General features: G+C 59.3%; 1 protein-coding gene across 1 annotated transcript; it reads left to right on the top strand.

Annotated features, from left to right (window-relative positions):
• Window positions 1–5,651: 5,651 nt before the first annotated feature.
• On the top strand, window positions 5,652–11,232 carry GPR37L1 (G protein-coupled receptor 37 like 1). Its single transcript, XM_074163415.1, has 2 exons — window positions 5,652–6,335; window positions 10,423–11,232. The coding sequence occupies exons 1-2, from the start codon at window positions 5,652–5,654 to the stop codon at window positions 11,230–11,232; spliced, it is 1,494 nt and encodes a 497-aa protein (XP_074019516.1).
• Window positions 11,233–13,211: the final 1,979 nt, after the last annotated feature.

The following is a 13,211-nucleotide window of genomic DNA, read 5'->3' as shown; positions in this document are numbered from 1 at the left end:
GGAAACAGGAGGTGACAAGCCCACAACCCTGCCCCATGGTGGTTTTCACCAGTTCTCCAGCTGTCGTCCCCCAGAACTTAGAGGGGATGCTGCAATAGTCCCTGTGTAACTGTCACCCCAAACCCAAGCTCTATATGGCTCTGAAGCCCCAGCTGCAGGGGGCCAGAGCAGGGGGACACAGCAGTGAAGGAGCATGAGGTTGACCCCAAAGCAGGGAAAAATGGAGGAGTTATTACTAGAGCTGGAGGGCCTGCATTGAGGCAAGTGGAGAAAACAAATATGGCGTCCCCCCCAAAAGAAGAAGGTGATGGACTTGAAAATGGTTTATTTTCTACATTAAACTTTTGAGTGGTTTTGCTCCAAGTTGCATTTTTGCATTTGTGAGTCCTCGTGCATTTAAAGGGAACTTGAGGGTGAATCATCAAATGGGATCCAACAAAGGGGCCAAGCTCAAGGCCTCTCCAAACGGCCTCTTGCTGCTCCCAGACCATCGCTCATTTTATTCCATGGGAAAATACTGCCTTGCCCTGACCTGAACTTGACTTGGGTTCTTGGTTCCTCCCCCTGAACACAGTTTGACTGCCCTGTCGCAAATGGAAATGCAGCCCCTGCTCACACGAGCCGTTAACACTTCCCTGCACAGACATGGCTGCATCCGGCACCGCGGCAGCGACCCACAGAGAGCCCGGATGTCCCCGCGGTGGCCCGTGTGAGGAAGCCCCGGGAACTCGCCTCCTACTGTGGCTCAAGGAAAATACCTCCGTCATTTTGGTTTCCTGGTTGCAAAATGGGGTTGAGTGTCCATGTCCTGGTTAAAACCCAGTGACTACCGGAAACCTGCTGGCAGGGAGCAGAGCCAGCATCCCGCAAGTGACTGGGGAGGCCACGGGGAGCGAGTTTGCTCCCGCAGTGCTGGCTGTGGAGAGCGCAGCATGATGTGTCTGTGGTCGGACCAGAGAGGCTCCTCACGAGCTCTGGGAAGGAGAGGTGGGAGCAGGGGAGGGGGAGCCACAGGCTCCGGAACCTTTCAAGGCTCCTGGGTGGAGCTTGGTGACACCGTGGTGGGCTGGGAACAGCTGGTCAAACATCACAGCCTTCACCCCCAAAACCCCCAAAGTCTGGGCTGAGCCATTGCATACCACCCCTGCAGAAGACAGCAGCTCGCAGGATCGGTGCCATCGGGACACTGATGGGAACTCCAAGCACCACTGTAAAGCACTGAGTGAAGCAGGGTCAGCCCACCACACTGGGAGGTAATTTTGAGACACAGGAGCCGGGATGAATGCAGATGCTGGGCTGGTCGGGAACACAGGATGGGGGGAGAGAGCATTATCAGTGGGAGTGTTTCATCATCCTGTCCCAGGGCATGAAAATCACACAGGAGCATCTTCACTGAGGATGAGGGGTGATAGCAGTGGTGGGGAGCCCCTCACTTGTGCCCACCTGGCACAGCCCTGCCCTCAGAGCAGGAGCTGCCTGGGCACTGGTTTGCCCGCACCAGCCGTCCCTGTTTACCACGTCCCCTCCCTGCCCTCTCCCCCCTTTCCAAGGAACCACAGAGATCACTAACAGCACAGGGCAAACAGGCGTGTACCAGCCCTGTTATTGCTTTGCTCCCGCACAGCCCGGACTGTTTGCTGGAAACAAAAGCCAGCCATTTTCTTCCTCTCATTGGGTATTTGGGTCTCGTCTGCCTCTAGTCTCTCTAGCAACATGGACGTGCAAGATGCCACAGGGCGAGGGGCACCCGTGGTGACACGGTGGGGGTTGGGGGTCTGGAGCAGCTCGCCCTGCCATGTCTGCAAGGCAGCCTGGGCAGACCCACTTCTGCTCTGTGCTGTCAGATAGCTTGTGGTAGCCCTGAGGAGTTCATCAAAGCTCACCAGAAGGCAGGCTGAAGCCTCAGGGGGGGTTTCTGGCATTTATACTGATTTAAGAAAAAGAGTGTTTTCATCAAGGGAGCAAAATGGGGGTTGAAATTGAGTCTGAGCATGCCCGCTCTTCAGCCACTTCAGCCCGTTTGTAGTTACAGGGGGCTATCCCCCACTTGCAAGGCTCTGGAAGAGGTGAGCTGCGCTGGATCTGAACTCCCTCTTGGCATCTGAGGAGGGCCACGCTCCTGCTGAGAGCAGGCAACAAGGTGGATGGCTTTGGCATCTCCCAGAGCCCTTGGTGAGGATGGTCTGTAACACCCCGACTTGGCAGGGCACAGACCTGCCAAGCTGGAGGTGCAGAGCAGCACGAGCAGGGCCGTGCAGAGGAACAGAGCTGCCGGAGGTCATGGACCTTGGCCTCAGTGCCAGGGTGCCAGGGAGGCGCATCCCATGGGGAACAGGGCAGGTTGTCCCTGCCACCCTGCTTTCCCAGCCTGCCTGCAGACTCAGCTCAGCACCACTGGTGCTGTCACCTCCTAGCAAAAATGTTTCTCATCCCATACACAGACAGTCCCAGGTCCCTGCAGACAGCACCCGTCCAACTGTCCATCTCAGCACACGGCATTATGCTCATGGGTACAGCTATCTTACTGCTGCCCAGGCTTTCAAGCTTCCTACACCTCAGCCATGCCCCTGTGCACAATGGAAAGCTCTGACTCTGATAAAGTACCTCCAAGGAGATGTCTGCAAAGCCCAGACACACACTCATCTCCTGAGAAACAGTCTCAATCTGTCTGTGAATTTGGGCTGGGGAAGATAAATGCACGGTTCCCAAATAGTCTCCAGGGCTGCTGTCTGGCTCCCAGTTTGAGGTCAGCCAGGGACCCATGCTGACCGGGAGCTGCTGGATAGAAAGGGAAGGAAAAGGAGCATCTCAAAGAGATTGCTTGGGCAGTGATTCCCTGAATGACAGAGCCCACCCGAGGTCACTCCCGTGCCACCTAAGTGTCACCTTGCCCCAGTGAACTCTGCTGTTGTCTTCAGGCAGCTCCGTGACACACCTGGCCGTTGTGCAACAGCCATGAAACGAAACTAAAAATAGCTCCCTCTCCTTACAGGGAAACAACCGGCTGCCCTGCACCGGGAGGGTGCTGGGTGCCAGCACCCTGCGAGCAGCCACATCCCTCCTGGCAGGCAAGGAGCGCACCGAGGGCTCCCTCCTCTGAGCCGATGTGGGCACTGAGGAAAGCCCTCATCCTCCTTCTCTGTCCTCCTGCCCCAAGCCCTGCCTTTCTGTTCTTCATTCCTCGCTCAGCTCTGTCACCAGGCAGCGTGCTTTTCCTCTGAGCCTCACCAAGGTGCAATGGCATCACTCCCTGAGCTGCAAGTGGGGACTGATGCCACCATCTCTCTTTCATGGCCTTTGTAGAGGGAGCTCGGATCAGCAATGTGGGTTCACTGGGGAGCAAGCTCATGTTATCCGTCCTTCAGTTAATCAAACTTAATTAAAATGCTGGCAGTGCCTGGCTGGACAAGTTGCCCATGCCCTGGCTTTGCTGGCATCCCCACATCTGGGCACAACACTGTGCCCCTGTGCAAACTGGACACAGTTCAGCTCTTTTCGGGCTTGTTCTCCACTAAGAATAACAGTTGGTTCATTTTAGGTATGGGATGGTGGGCCAAGGCCAGAGCAGTCATGAACCCTGGGGTTGGTCCCCTGATCTTTCACAGATCCCCTTGTGTCCTTGCAGCCAGAGCACCTGAAGCCGTTGGCAGTGCACAGCAGTCCTGCGTGATCCTCGGGTTGTCACTGCACTCAGGCTCAGTCATTCTTCCTCTGAAGTTTGGTGGGCTCCACTAACATCAGGCCAGTGATCACTTTGAGTCACCGGTCCCTCTGCACCCAGGACAGACCTCAGGCATTGCCACTGCTCCTGTAGAACCCTGCTTCTGTAGAGCTGAAATCCTCCTTTCCCCCTTGGAAATATCCAAATGATGTTCAAAAATCATAGCATTGTTGAGAGTCAAAGAGTAGCACCTGGCTGCAGAAGAAGTGTTGTGGGAGAGCAGAGCAGCCCGACACCTCTGCCAGCTCCTGCTGCGGGGCCCTGGGCCCACCAGAGGTTGGGACTTCAAACGAAAGCACCCGGCTGCTGGTGTGCCTCTGACTCCTGTGGCCTCTGCCGGCCAGCACTGTCACACACAACGGCTCCACCGCAGGAGGGACTAAGTGCTTCCACTTGGCTGAGCCAAATTATTTTGGGGCAGAGACTCCTCCTGCCCCACCATGGAGGGGTGTGGGACAACAAGAGTCTCCGCCAGCCCAGCTGCGGTGGCTGAGCACCGAGGAGCACCGAGGAGCACCAGGGCCAGCTGAGTACAATGTGATTTTGAGTGGAGCAGGAGCATCGCACCGCTGAAACCTATGTCAGTCAATGTCCTGCTAGCTCACCTGGAACACGCAGCCTCTGAGCTCTGGGACTCAGTTTCCCAGCGCTGGCTCCACTGCCATCAGCTCCCCAGCTCGCAGTGATGCAGCAAGAGGCCCACGTCCCCCTCAGCGCTCCGGGACGTCAGCCCAGAGGCCCTTCTGGCTCGGGGAAGAGCAGGCATGGGGCCAGATGGAAACTGCAGGGGGGTCCCAGCTAGGGGGAAGCTGCTGTTTGCTGGCTGCAATGGATTGAGGCGTCCCAGCCCCTGCCACTGCTCTGTGCAGGAGAGGGACAGACTCCTCGAGCTCCCCAGGTCTGGGGTAGCCCCATTGCTTCAAGCCTGGCATTGCTTCCCCATGGGCTGCCTACATGCCACAGGGCATGTCCCTCAAGGGGCCGTGGTCCCTCCAGTCCTACAGTCATGGAGAAGAGGTGACAGCACAGGGAAAGATAACAGGTAGGGGAAGAGGAGACTGGACAGAGGAGAGGTGGTGGGTATGGGGAGAGGTGATGGAAAGGGGGAAAGATGATGGGTGTGAAGGAGAGGTGATGGATATGGGGAGAAGTCATAGATACAGGGGATCAGGAGCCACAGTTCTGTTCAAACCCCTGCCCCAGGTGGGAAGGCAGTAGGGAAAGCAGCAAGAAACCTTGGGAGAACTGGGCCAGCAGATCTGACACCCTGATGTGACCTGAGGCCAGCCAGTCCTTCCTCTCACCCTCCCGCCAAGGGCAGCCCTGTCAACCCTCCAGCCCCGGGGAGGTGGTCTATTGTTCGAGGGCATCCTGAGTCCAGTCTGAGTGTACAGAAGACACGCCACATGGTGCCCAGTGCCAGACCTCACCTTGGGCATCCTTAGTGCCATCTGCTCGGGGGGAGGGTTTGGGAGACCTGGGGTGGGAAGAGCTGAGATGTTGGGAGATGCTGGGGGGATGTTGAGGGGTGTTGGGGGGATGTTGGGGTGATGTCGAGGGATGTTGGGAGGTGCTGGGGAGATGTTGGGGATTGTTGGGGGAGATGTATGTCAGGGGATGCTGGGTGTGGATGTTGAGAGGGATGCCGGGGGATGCCGAGCTGCCTGGCCTGAGCGCTGGCACATCTCTGAGAGCTTGGCAGCCTCCCTGGGAGCGGGTGGGTGACCAGCAGAGGGCCTGGCTCTGCTGCTCCCCAGCGCGGCTTTTATTCTGTCCAGAGCTCTCCGGAGAGCCCAGAGCAGCGGCCGGAGCCAGACAGACCGGCTGCTCCTCCGGATCACTCCCTCGCTGCCTGCAGCCCCGAGGTCCCTGCGCTCGGGGCTGCTCTGTCTCCCACCACACGCTTTCTCCAGAAGGTGCAGAGGCGACCATGCCTTCTCTGCTGCCACTTGTCCTCCTGCTACTGATGCTCCTGATGCCGAGGGCTGCAGCGATGCAGGGCAGGGCTGTGGAAGGCAGCACCCATCATGGCCAGGGTGCAGATGGAGTTAGGACTCTGCCGATGATTTCCCGGGACAGTCCAGAGGTCCAGGTGAAGAAGGAGAGGCTGCGCCGGGGGACAGAGGAGGACTCCAAGTCAGTGCAGCACTACGTGCCGGGGGTGCGGGTGGAGTTCCCACGGCCCCTCAACTCCGCCAGCCTGCACCCAACCAAGGCCCTGCTGCCATCCAGCACAGACCCATCTGAGCAGCAGCAAGGAGTCCCCACAGACAGCGAGGGGGCAGAGCCCCGAGCCAATCTCACCACTGTGTCTGACAAACGGTTGCAAATCCAGAACCCCTTGTACCCGGTGACAGAGAACTCCTACAGCGCCTATGCTGTGATGTTCCTGTCCCTCATCGTCTTCGCCGTGGGCATCATCGGAAACCTCTCCGTGATGTGCATTGTGTGGCACAACTACTACATGAAGAGTGCCTGGAACTCCATCCTGGCCAGCCTGGCTTTCTGGGACTTCCTCATTCTCTTTTTCTGTCTGCCTGTAGTCATCTTCAACGAGATCACCAAGAAGAGGCTGTTGGGGGATGTGTCCTGTCGCATCGTTCCCTTCATGGAGGTAAGGGGCTGCACAGGGCTCTGGAGGGTTCAAGGACTCGTCTCCACTCTCCCGTTGTGCTTTGGGGGCAGTTCATGCTGCCCATGGCCTGGCACAAGGGCTGTGTGCCCCAGAGACCCCTACTGTAGGGCACAGCAAGGAGCTGAAGGACAATCCCAGTACTGACCTTCCCTTTGCCTCTGTGCTGGGCTCTGCAGCCAGCAGCAACACTGCCAGGGCTGGGGAGAGCCTATGAAACCCTCCTTTGTCCAGCCAGCATGGGGGCTTCTGTCCATGGGGTCCCTCTGTCTGTCTGTCCCTGTCCTGCTGTCTGACAGCCCCCAGCCTGTGGGCTCAGTCCCACAGCATGCTGGCCCGGCACTGGCCGTGGTGGGCTGCTGAGGATGTCCCCAGGGCAGGAGGCTGCAGGTGGGGCAGTGTTGAGCAGCAGTGGGGTGGGAGAGACCAGGGATTATGTTTGGGAACCTGAGTTCTTTGCTTGTCCTCAAGCAATGCATGATTGTTTGGCCACATTCAGGGTGAACTGGGGACCCACTGAGAAGGCTGAAGGGACTGTGGTGGCAGGGGAAGGCAGAATGACTAAAACCACCCCAGATAGCATGGTTTTGCATGGTTCTGCTCTTGCATTGAAAACAAATCCGCATTTGTGGGGCATCTCCCCATCCTGCAGGGATGGCTGGGGTCAGGCTGCTCCCCTCCATGTCCGTGTACAACAGACAGACCCCGCCTGCCCGTGTGTGTTTTCTGGGGCTCCAGAGCCCGGTTTATCAAAGAAAGGTGCAAACAAATGATTGGAAGTGATCAGAGAAGGTTGAAAGAGTGCCAGGTCCCTGAAGACCCTCTCAGGCTTGGTCAGGCCAGATAGGGTTCAAAACCTGCCCATCCCACTGAGGTCCTACTCCCATGGTCAGTGCCCGCAACAACGTATGAAAACCAGATGCAAGCTGAGGCCATGGCATGTTCCCGAGGACCCCAGGGCTGCCGCCCTCGCTGTCCCCAAACCTGATTGGGTTGTGTGGGACCACTGGCACCTCTCAGCACCCGTGCCCAGGCCAGCCCTGCTCCTCCCAGGGTTGTTACCATGCTGGGTTGGGACCTGGCCATCTCTCATCGCCAGACTTGTCTGTGCAGCAGGGCTCAAGCCTGCTCAGAGAAATAACAGCTAGAGGCGACAGAGCGCAGTCGTTGGCATTCAGAGAGAGAAAGCTTGTGGCTGCCAGGAGCTCAGTCACTGCGGGCAAAGAAAGGGCCCTGAGACATTGACTTGTCCCATCACAAACCCCTCCCAAACATCCCCCTCCCCAGTCCAGGTTTTGCTGGGACCCACAGGGCTCTCGGGTGCAGGACCTGGCTGTATCCCACTCCCTGGGTGGCTGGGCTGTCCTCTCCTGCTTCACCCAACAGCAGTTGTGCATTGGGGTGACTCCAGCATGGGCTTGGGGGGGTAGATGGGCTGGCACGCCCCCCACTAGCAGGGCTGTGAGGTGAGCAAGTCTGAGGCCACCACTGCCCACCAGTGGTCCTGCTCTGTCCCGCTGCTCCATCACCCCGGCACTGTGACAGTCAGCTCCCGGGTGTCTGTGCCTTTGTGCAGAGTCTGCAGAGGTGTGGGGGCCCCTGGATGCTGCCGAATGGCTTGGCTGTGCACACCCCCAGCAGGGGACCTCAGCGATGCCTCCAGGTCCTTTGGGCACAGGCCTGGGGTGATGGACCTGCATGCAGGATGGCCTGCCAGGCACAGCCCGAAACCTGCCCGCGGCAGCCCAGCACAACAATGTGGTGTTTGCTGGAGGAGATGGAGATGGGCAGCCCCCACCTCTCTGCACTCTCTCCCCTGCTCCGCAAGCAGGAGCTACTCATTTCTGGAGGTCTCCCAACCCAGCCTCTATTAAATGAAGTGCTTGCCCCATCCTTGTCCTCCACCTCAGGCCCCTGACATCGCGGCCAGGTGGAAGGAGGACTCAGAGAGGGGCAGGAATATGGACCCGTGTTTGCCCAGCCAGGCAGACTCAGTGCCCCAACTGGGGATGGGAAGGAAAGGGTGATGTCCCCAGACCAGACCCCTTTCTGAGGAGGGTCTGCCATGGCTTGTCTCTGAGCTGCCCATGGGCTCCTTGGCCATGTCCCTGTGTGGGATCCTTGGGGGTGGCACCTCCAGGTGCAGTGATTCAGCAGCACTGAGGTGCCCCTGGGACAGGTCAGTCCCCAAAGGAGGCAGGAAGGTCGATGGGGTGTTGGGGCTGCTGAAGGATGGGCATGGCACAGCCCCGTGGGGAACACGGTCCTGGTGTGGTCCACCCAGGAGGCTATTCCCGCTCTGCCACCCCAACTGCCAATCCTGCCCTGTGCTCCTGCCTTTGGGCCCCAGAGCAAGGGCTGAAAGGGGCTTCAGGGCTTCTCTGTTCACCTGGGACCCAGCACCATGGACCCTTCAGCCTGAGTGGGAGGGCACGGCCAGACCAGAGCTAAATCCAAAGCAAAGAGTCAGCCATGAGAGAGGACTCGGTTTGCAGCCCAGTAGTTAATGGGGCTGCCTTTCTGTATGGGGCTGTGCAAGCGTTCTGGGCTGCTGGATGAACTCTGTAAGGAGCACATATTCTGTCCACTTTGTAGATAATCAGATCCTCTGAGAGGCGGGGGGGGGAGAAGAGGGGTTGCCGGGAGAGGGAAGGGGGCCACAAAGCCATGTTTTTGGAGGAGAGCTGGCTACATGGGCTCCTGGTGCCAGGCAGTGTGCAGGGATGTGCCTGGGGTGACCAGTGGCACCAGTGCCTGCTAGGGCACTGGGGAAGAAGGATGCTCTGCTCTGTCTGAATTGCATGCTAGGACCAAGGGGACCAGGAGAGAGAGAAGAGCCCACGGGAGGGTGTAGGGGGAGAGGAGAGGCAGCAGGGCAGCAGTGCTGGGGGGGCTGCAGGTGCTAACCAGGGAGCTGGGCAAGTGCGATGGGTGTGCTGGCTGTGGGCCAGAGCGAGGGTGCTGGTGGCTCTAGGCGTTGGGTAGAGGAGCTGGGACACGAGCAGCATTGTTGGGCGGTGGTGCTGGGTGCAGCATGATGACACTGGGCTACTGCCCTGATGTGTCTGGGGGGCTGCTGCTGTGCGTAACTGAATGGTGACGCTGGGTGTTTGGCATCAGTGCTGGTCACGGGCTCCTGCGCTCTGCATCGATGAAGGGGCTGACCCAGGACCACTGGAAAAGGCTGGGGGTTGTAGGAGGATGGTGCCAGACGTGTTCAGGGCTCCTGCCCAGGCATCATACAGAGCCCTGCATGATGGTTTTCTGAGTGCTGAGAAGGCCCTTCAGTACAGGGTGACGTTTGATGGCTTCTTGAGACCAGAAATGGCTACAGGGCTGGGGGGCACCAGCATGTGACTGCCGTTTTCCTGGTCGAGGGCTGTGGGACTTGGCTCCGAGCAAAGCTGCAGCTCTGGAGCCGGGACCACGACTGCTGATTGTGACCCTCGGTGTCTTGCCAGCCCTCCCAGAGCCACCGCAATTCCCCTCTCTCCTTTGGCCTCTTCCCTTTGGCAAACAGGATGTTTTTCCTGCAGTTCTCAATGCAGCGGAAATTGCCCCAAGCTGATTTGTGAACACGGCGCCTTCAACTCGTTTGTCCTGTCCGGGAAGCAGGCGGCAGCTCAGCAGAGCAGGGCAGGAACAAGCCAGCCTGGGGCACCTGGGGGGCCTTGGGGACCCTGGGAAGGTGCTGGCGGGTGTGATGGTCTTTGCTTTTCCTCTCCAAGTGCTACCCAGAATAGAGGAAGAGCCTGAGGGACAATCTTGCTATTCCCGCCCTGGCTGGACAGACAGACAGACATCCAGCAAAACCTCTCCCTTCTGCAGAAAAGGGAGCTGGGCAGGGACAAATGGGTCAAGGGACATTTTTATTCACTGCCATTTCAGGAGTCACAGAAAGCTGTCTCCAGCCCTGGGATGCAGCCACAGGCCGTGACGCCTCTAAAACATTGGAGGGTCCTGGGCTGTGGTCTTGGGTAGCCAGGGGTTTGCCATCAGCTCGGTAAAGCCAAGCCCTCCGTGATGTCTCTGCAGCACGGCCCACTTGTTCTGCCGTCCCTTTCACCAGGTATCATCGCTGGGAGTCACCACCTTCAGCCTCTGTGCCCTGGGCATCGACAGGTTCCACGCGGCCACCAGCCCCCAGGCCAGTGCCCGGCCCATCGAGCAGTGCCAGTCTATCATCGCCAAGCTGGCCGTCATCTGGGTGGGCTCCATGACGCTGTCGGTGCCAGAGATCCTGCTCTGGCAGCTGGCGCAGGACACATCGCCCGTGTCTGGCGTGGTGACAGAGTATTGCACCATGAAACCCTCGTCCAACCTGCCCGAGTCTGTCTACTCACTGGTGCTCACCTACCAAAATGCTCGGATGTGGTGGTACTTCGGTTGCTACTTCTGCTTGCCCATTCTCTTCACTGTGAGCTGCCAGCTGGTGACCCGGAGGATCAGTGGCACCGAGAAGACTGAGTGCCGAGGGACCAAGCACAGTCAGTGCGAGAGTCACTTGAACTGCACCATCATCGGGCTGACTATTATCTATGGGCTCTGCACCACTCCTGAGAACGTCTGCAACATCGTGGTGGCCTACATGTCCCCTGACATGTCCAAGCAGACCTTGGACCTCCTCAACCTCATCAACCAGTTCTTCCTATTCTTCAAGTGCTCAGTAACGCCCGTCCTGCTCCTGTGCCTCTGCAGACCCCTGGGCCAGGCCTTCATGGACTGCTGCTGCTGCTGCTGTGAGGGCTGCAGCCCCGACGCTGCTTCCAGCGAGGGTAGTGCTGACAGCAAGCTCAAAACAGAGATGTCCTCCTCCATCTTCTTTGACAAGCCCCGGGAGTCCCCTCCACCCCTTCTGGCCCTCGGCACACCTTGCTAAGCGCCACCAGGGAGCTGTAGAGATCAATCCACCACCTCCTCCCAAGACCAAACGTTTTGCCATTAGTGCCCATATCTGGACGTGGAGCAAGCAGAAGAGACAGCTCAGGGGGCTATGCCATGGGCTTCAAACCCCACATCGGGCAAGTGGGACTTGAAACCCCAGTCCCCGTGGCTGCGCTGGCGGCCTTCTTGCCTCTGCCCAAAGGCCAGCAAGGACATCAGCACCTCCCATCCTGGCTGCCCAACCAGGCTCAGAGGGGTTGCTGCTCTGGAGATGGAGTTGCGCTGGAAAGGTCCCATCTGAAACTACGGAGGGTTTCCATGGTGGCTTGCAGAGGACACAGCAAACACAAACTGCCCTCGTCTCCTGTCCCGTCTGCTCCTGCCAGCCCCCTCCCACAGTAGGAGAAGGTCCCAGTGACCACATCCCACCAGATCCAAGCAGTGCCCCGTAAGAGCTCAATAAACCAGTAACCTAGAGCACGTCGCACACGCGGCTGTCTGGCTCCGCCGAGCAGAGATCTGGAGAGCCAGTACTTGGACGGCTCTTCCCTAAAACCTGGGGGCTCTGGGGTGGGCATGGGCAGCAGGGGGCAGGAAAGCAGCGGCAACAGGTCAGGCAGCACCAAAGGGCAATGGGGAAAGGCCCCTCTGCCCTCCTCCCTCTGGGGTGAAGCTGGTGCCAAGCCAGCCCCTGGGAGCATCCCCTCCAAAGCACCAGGCTTGGGGTGGTTCGTAGGACTCAAACTGGTCCCAGTAAAGCCCAGCCAGCACAGCACTGGACTGAAGTGCCCCGCAGCCTACAAGGCACCCGGTTTCTCACCACACTGTACAGGACCAAGGTGCTGCTGCTGCACAGTGCTGCCATGAAGTGCAGGGGGGGGGTCATGTGGGACCACCACCCCCAGCACACCTTGGGGACCCGAGGGGGTGAGCACATCTCATCCCCTGTGCAGGGCTCCTGGCCTTCATCCGCCTGCCCATCGTGGGGACAAAATTATACCAGGATGGTTTGAGGGCATCAGGGTTTCCAAGCCCCACATTCACCCCCTGCCCAAGACTCCTGCACCCAGGGGCGGTCCTGGGGAGCAGGCGGGGTGGTGGGATCGGGCTGAGGACAGGCTGGCCACACCAGCCCTGTCTGCCGGAGCTGTTAAAGCTCCTTGTCCTGCTGCTGGCACCGACCCCAGCCTGCGAAATGCCAGGGCGAGGGAGACGGTTGCCATGGCCGGCTGAATGCGAGGGGCTCACTGTGGGCTTTGTGCGGCATCAACACCCACCGGGCTTTGCTTTCGCAGCCCTGTTTCCAGGGAAACAAAAGCCCCAGTTTTCTTCCGAGAGCACAAAACTGGGTTTTTCCTTTCCTTCCCCCCAACCCCCCTGCCAGTGCTGGGCCCTGCAGTTTGGGATCAGCCAGGGAGAAGAGGGGGTCTCGTCCTGGCAAGGCATGACGGGGGGGTGCAGAGCCCAGGCTGCCCACCATGCCCTGACACTCTTGCATACCCATGGGGTGAGCGGGGTCCCCTGGGGGGAGGGGGGTGGTTCGGTGGCAGTGGGAGGATGGGAGGGAGGGCAGCTCTCATGCGCTTGGTCCGTGCTGCTCCGTCCTGAGCCCGGGCCAAGGGCGAACAAAGCCAGGCTTGTTGCTGCGGCCCCACGGGGCTGGGTGTGTGGGGAGGAGAGCTGGGGGGGGGTGCAGGGAGGGCACAGGCAGCACCATCTGCAGGCAACATACGGCCCCATTGCAGGCAGAATACCCCACGGGCGGGGGTTCACCACCGGTGGTCCCAGCCCCAGTGCCCAGGTACCCAGGCAGGCCGCCACAAGGCAGAAAGCACAACCAGGGGGCCACTGCCCAGAGGACATGGGGCAGGGGTGGCCCCACCAGCAGTGGCCACAGACCCCCAGAAGGGAGCTGGTGTGGGCGAGGGGAGAGGGCGAGGGTGCAGGAGCCCTGAAGCAGCTCCGCTCCAAACC

Source organism: Numenius arquata, chromosome 24, assembly GCF_964106895.1.
Source record: "Numenius arquata chromosome 24, bNumArq3.hap1.1, whole genome shotgun sequence".
Lineage (NCBI taxonomy): Eukaryota > Metazoa > Chordata > Aves > Charadriiformes > Scolopacidae > Numenius > Numenius arquata.
Note: the sequence above shows the minus strand (reverse complement) of the source record. Positions and strands in the feature narration are given on the sequence as shown.

What these genes read in the sequence shown, in the direction of transcription:
- GPR37L1 (XM_074163415.1), top strand. Translation starts at nt 5,652, where the DNA reads ATGCCTTCTCTGCTGCCACTTGTCCTCCTGCTACTGATGCTCCTGATG. An exon ending in GCATCGTTCCCTTCATGGAG is followed by an intron (nt 6,336 to 10,422) that starts GTAAGGGGCTGC and finishes CCCTTTCACCAG; the next exon opens with GTATCATCGCTGGGAGTCAC.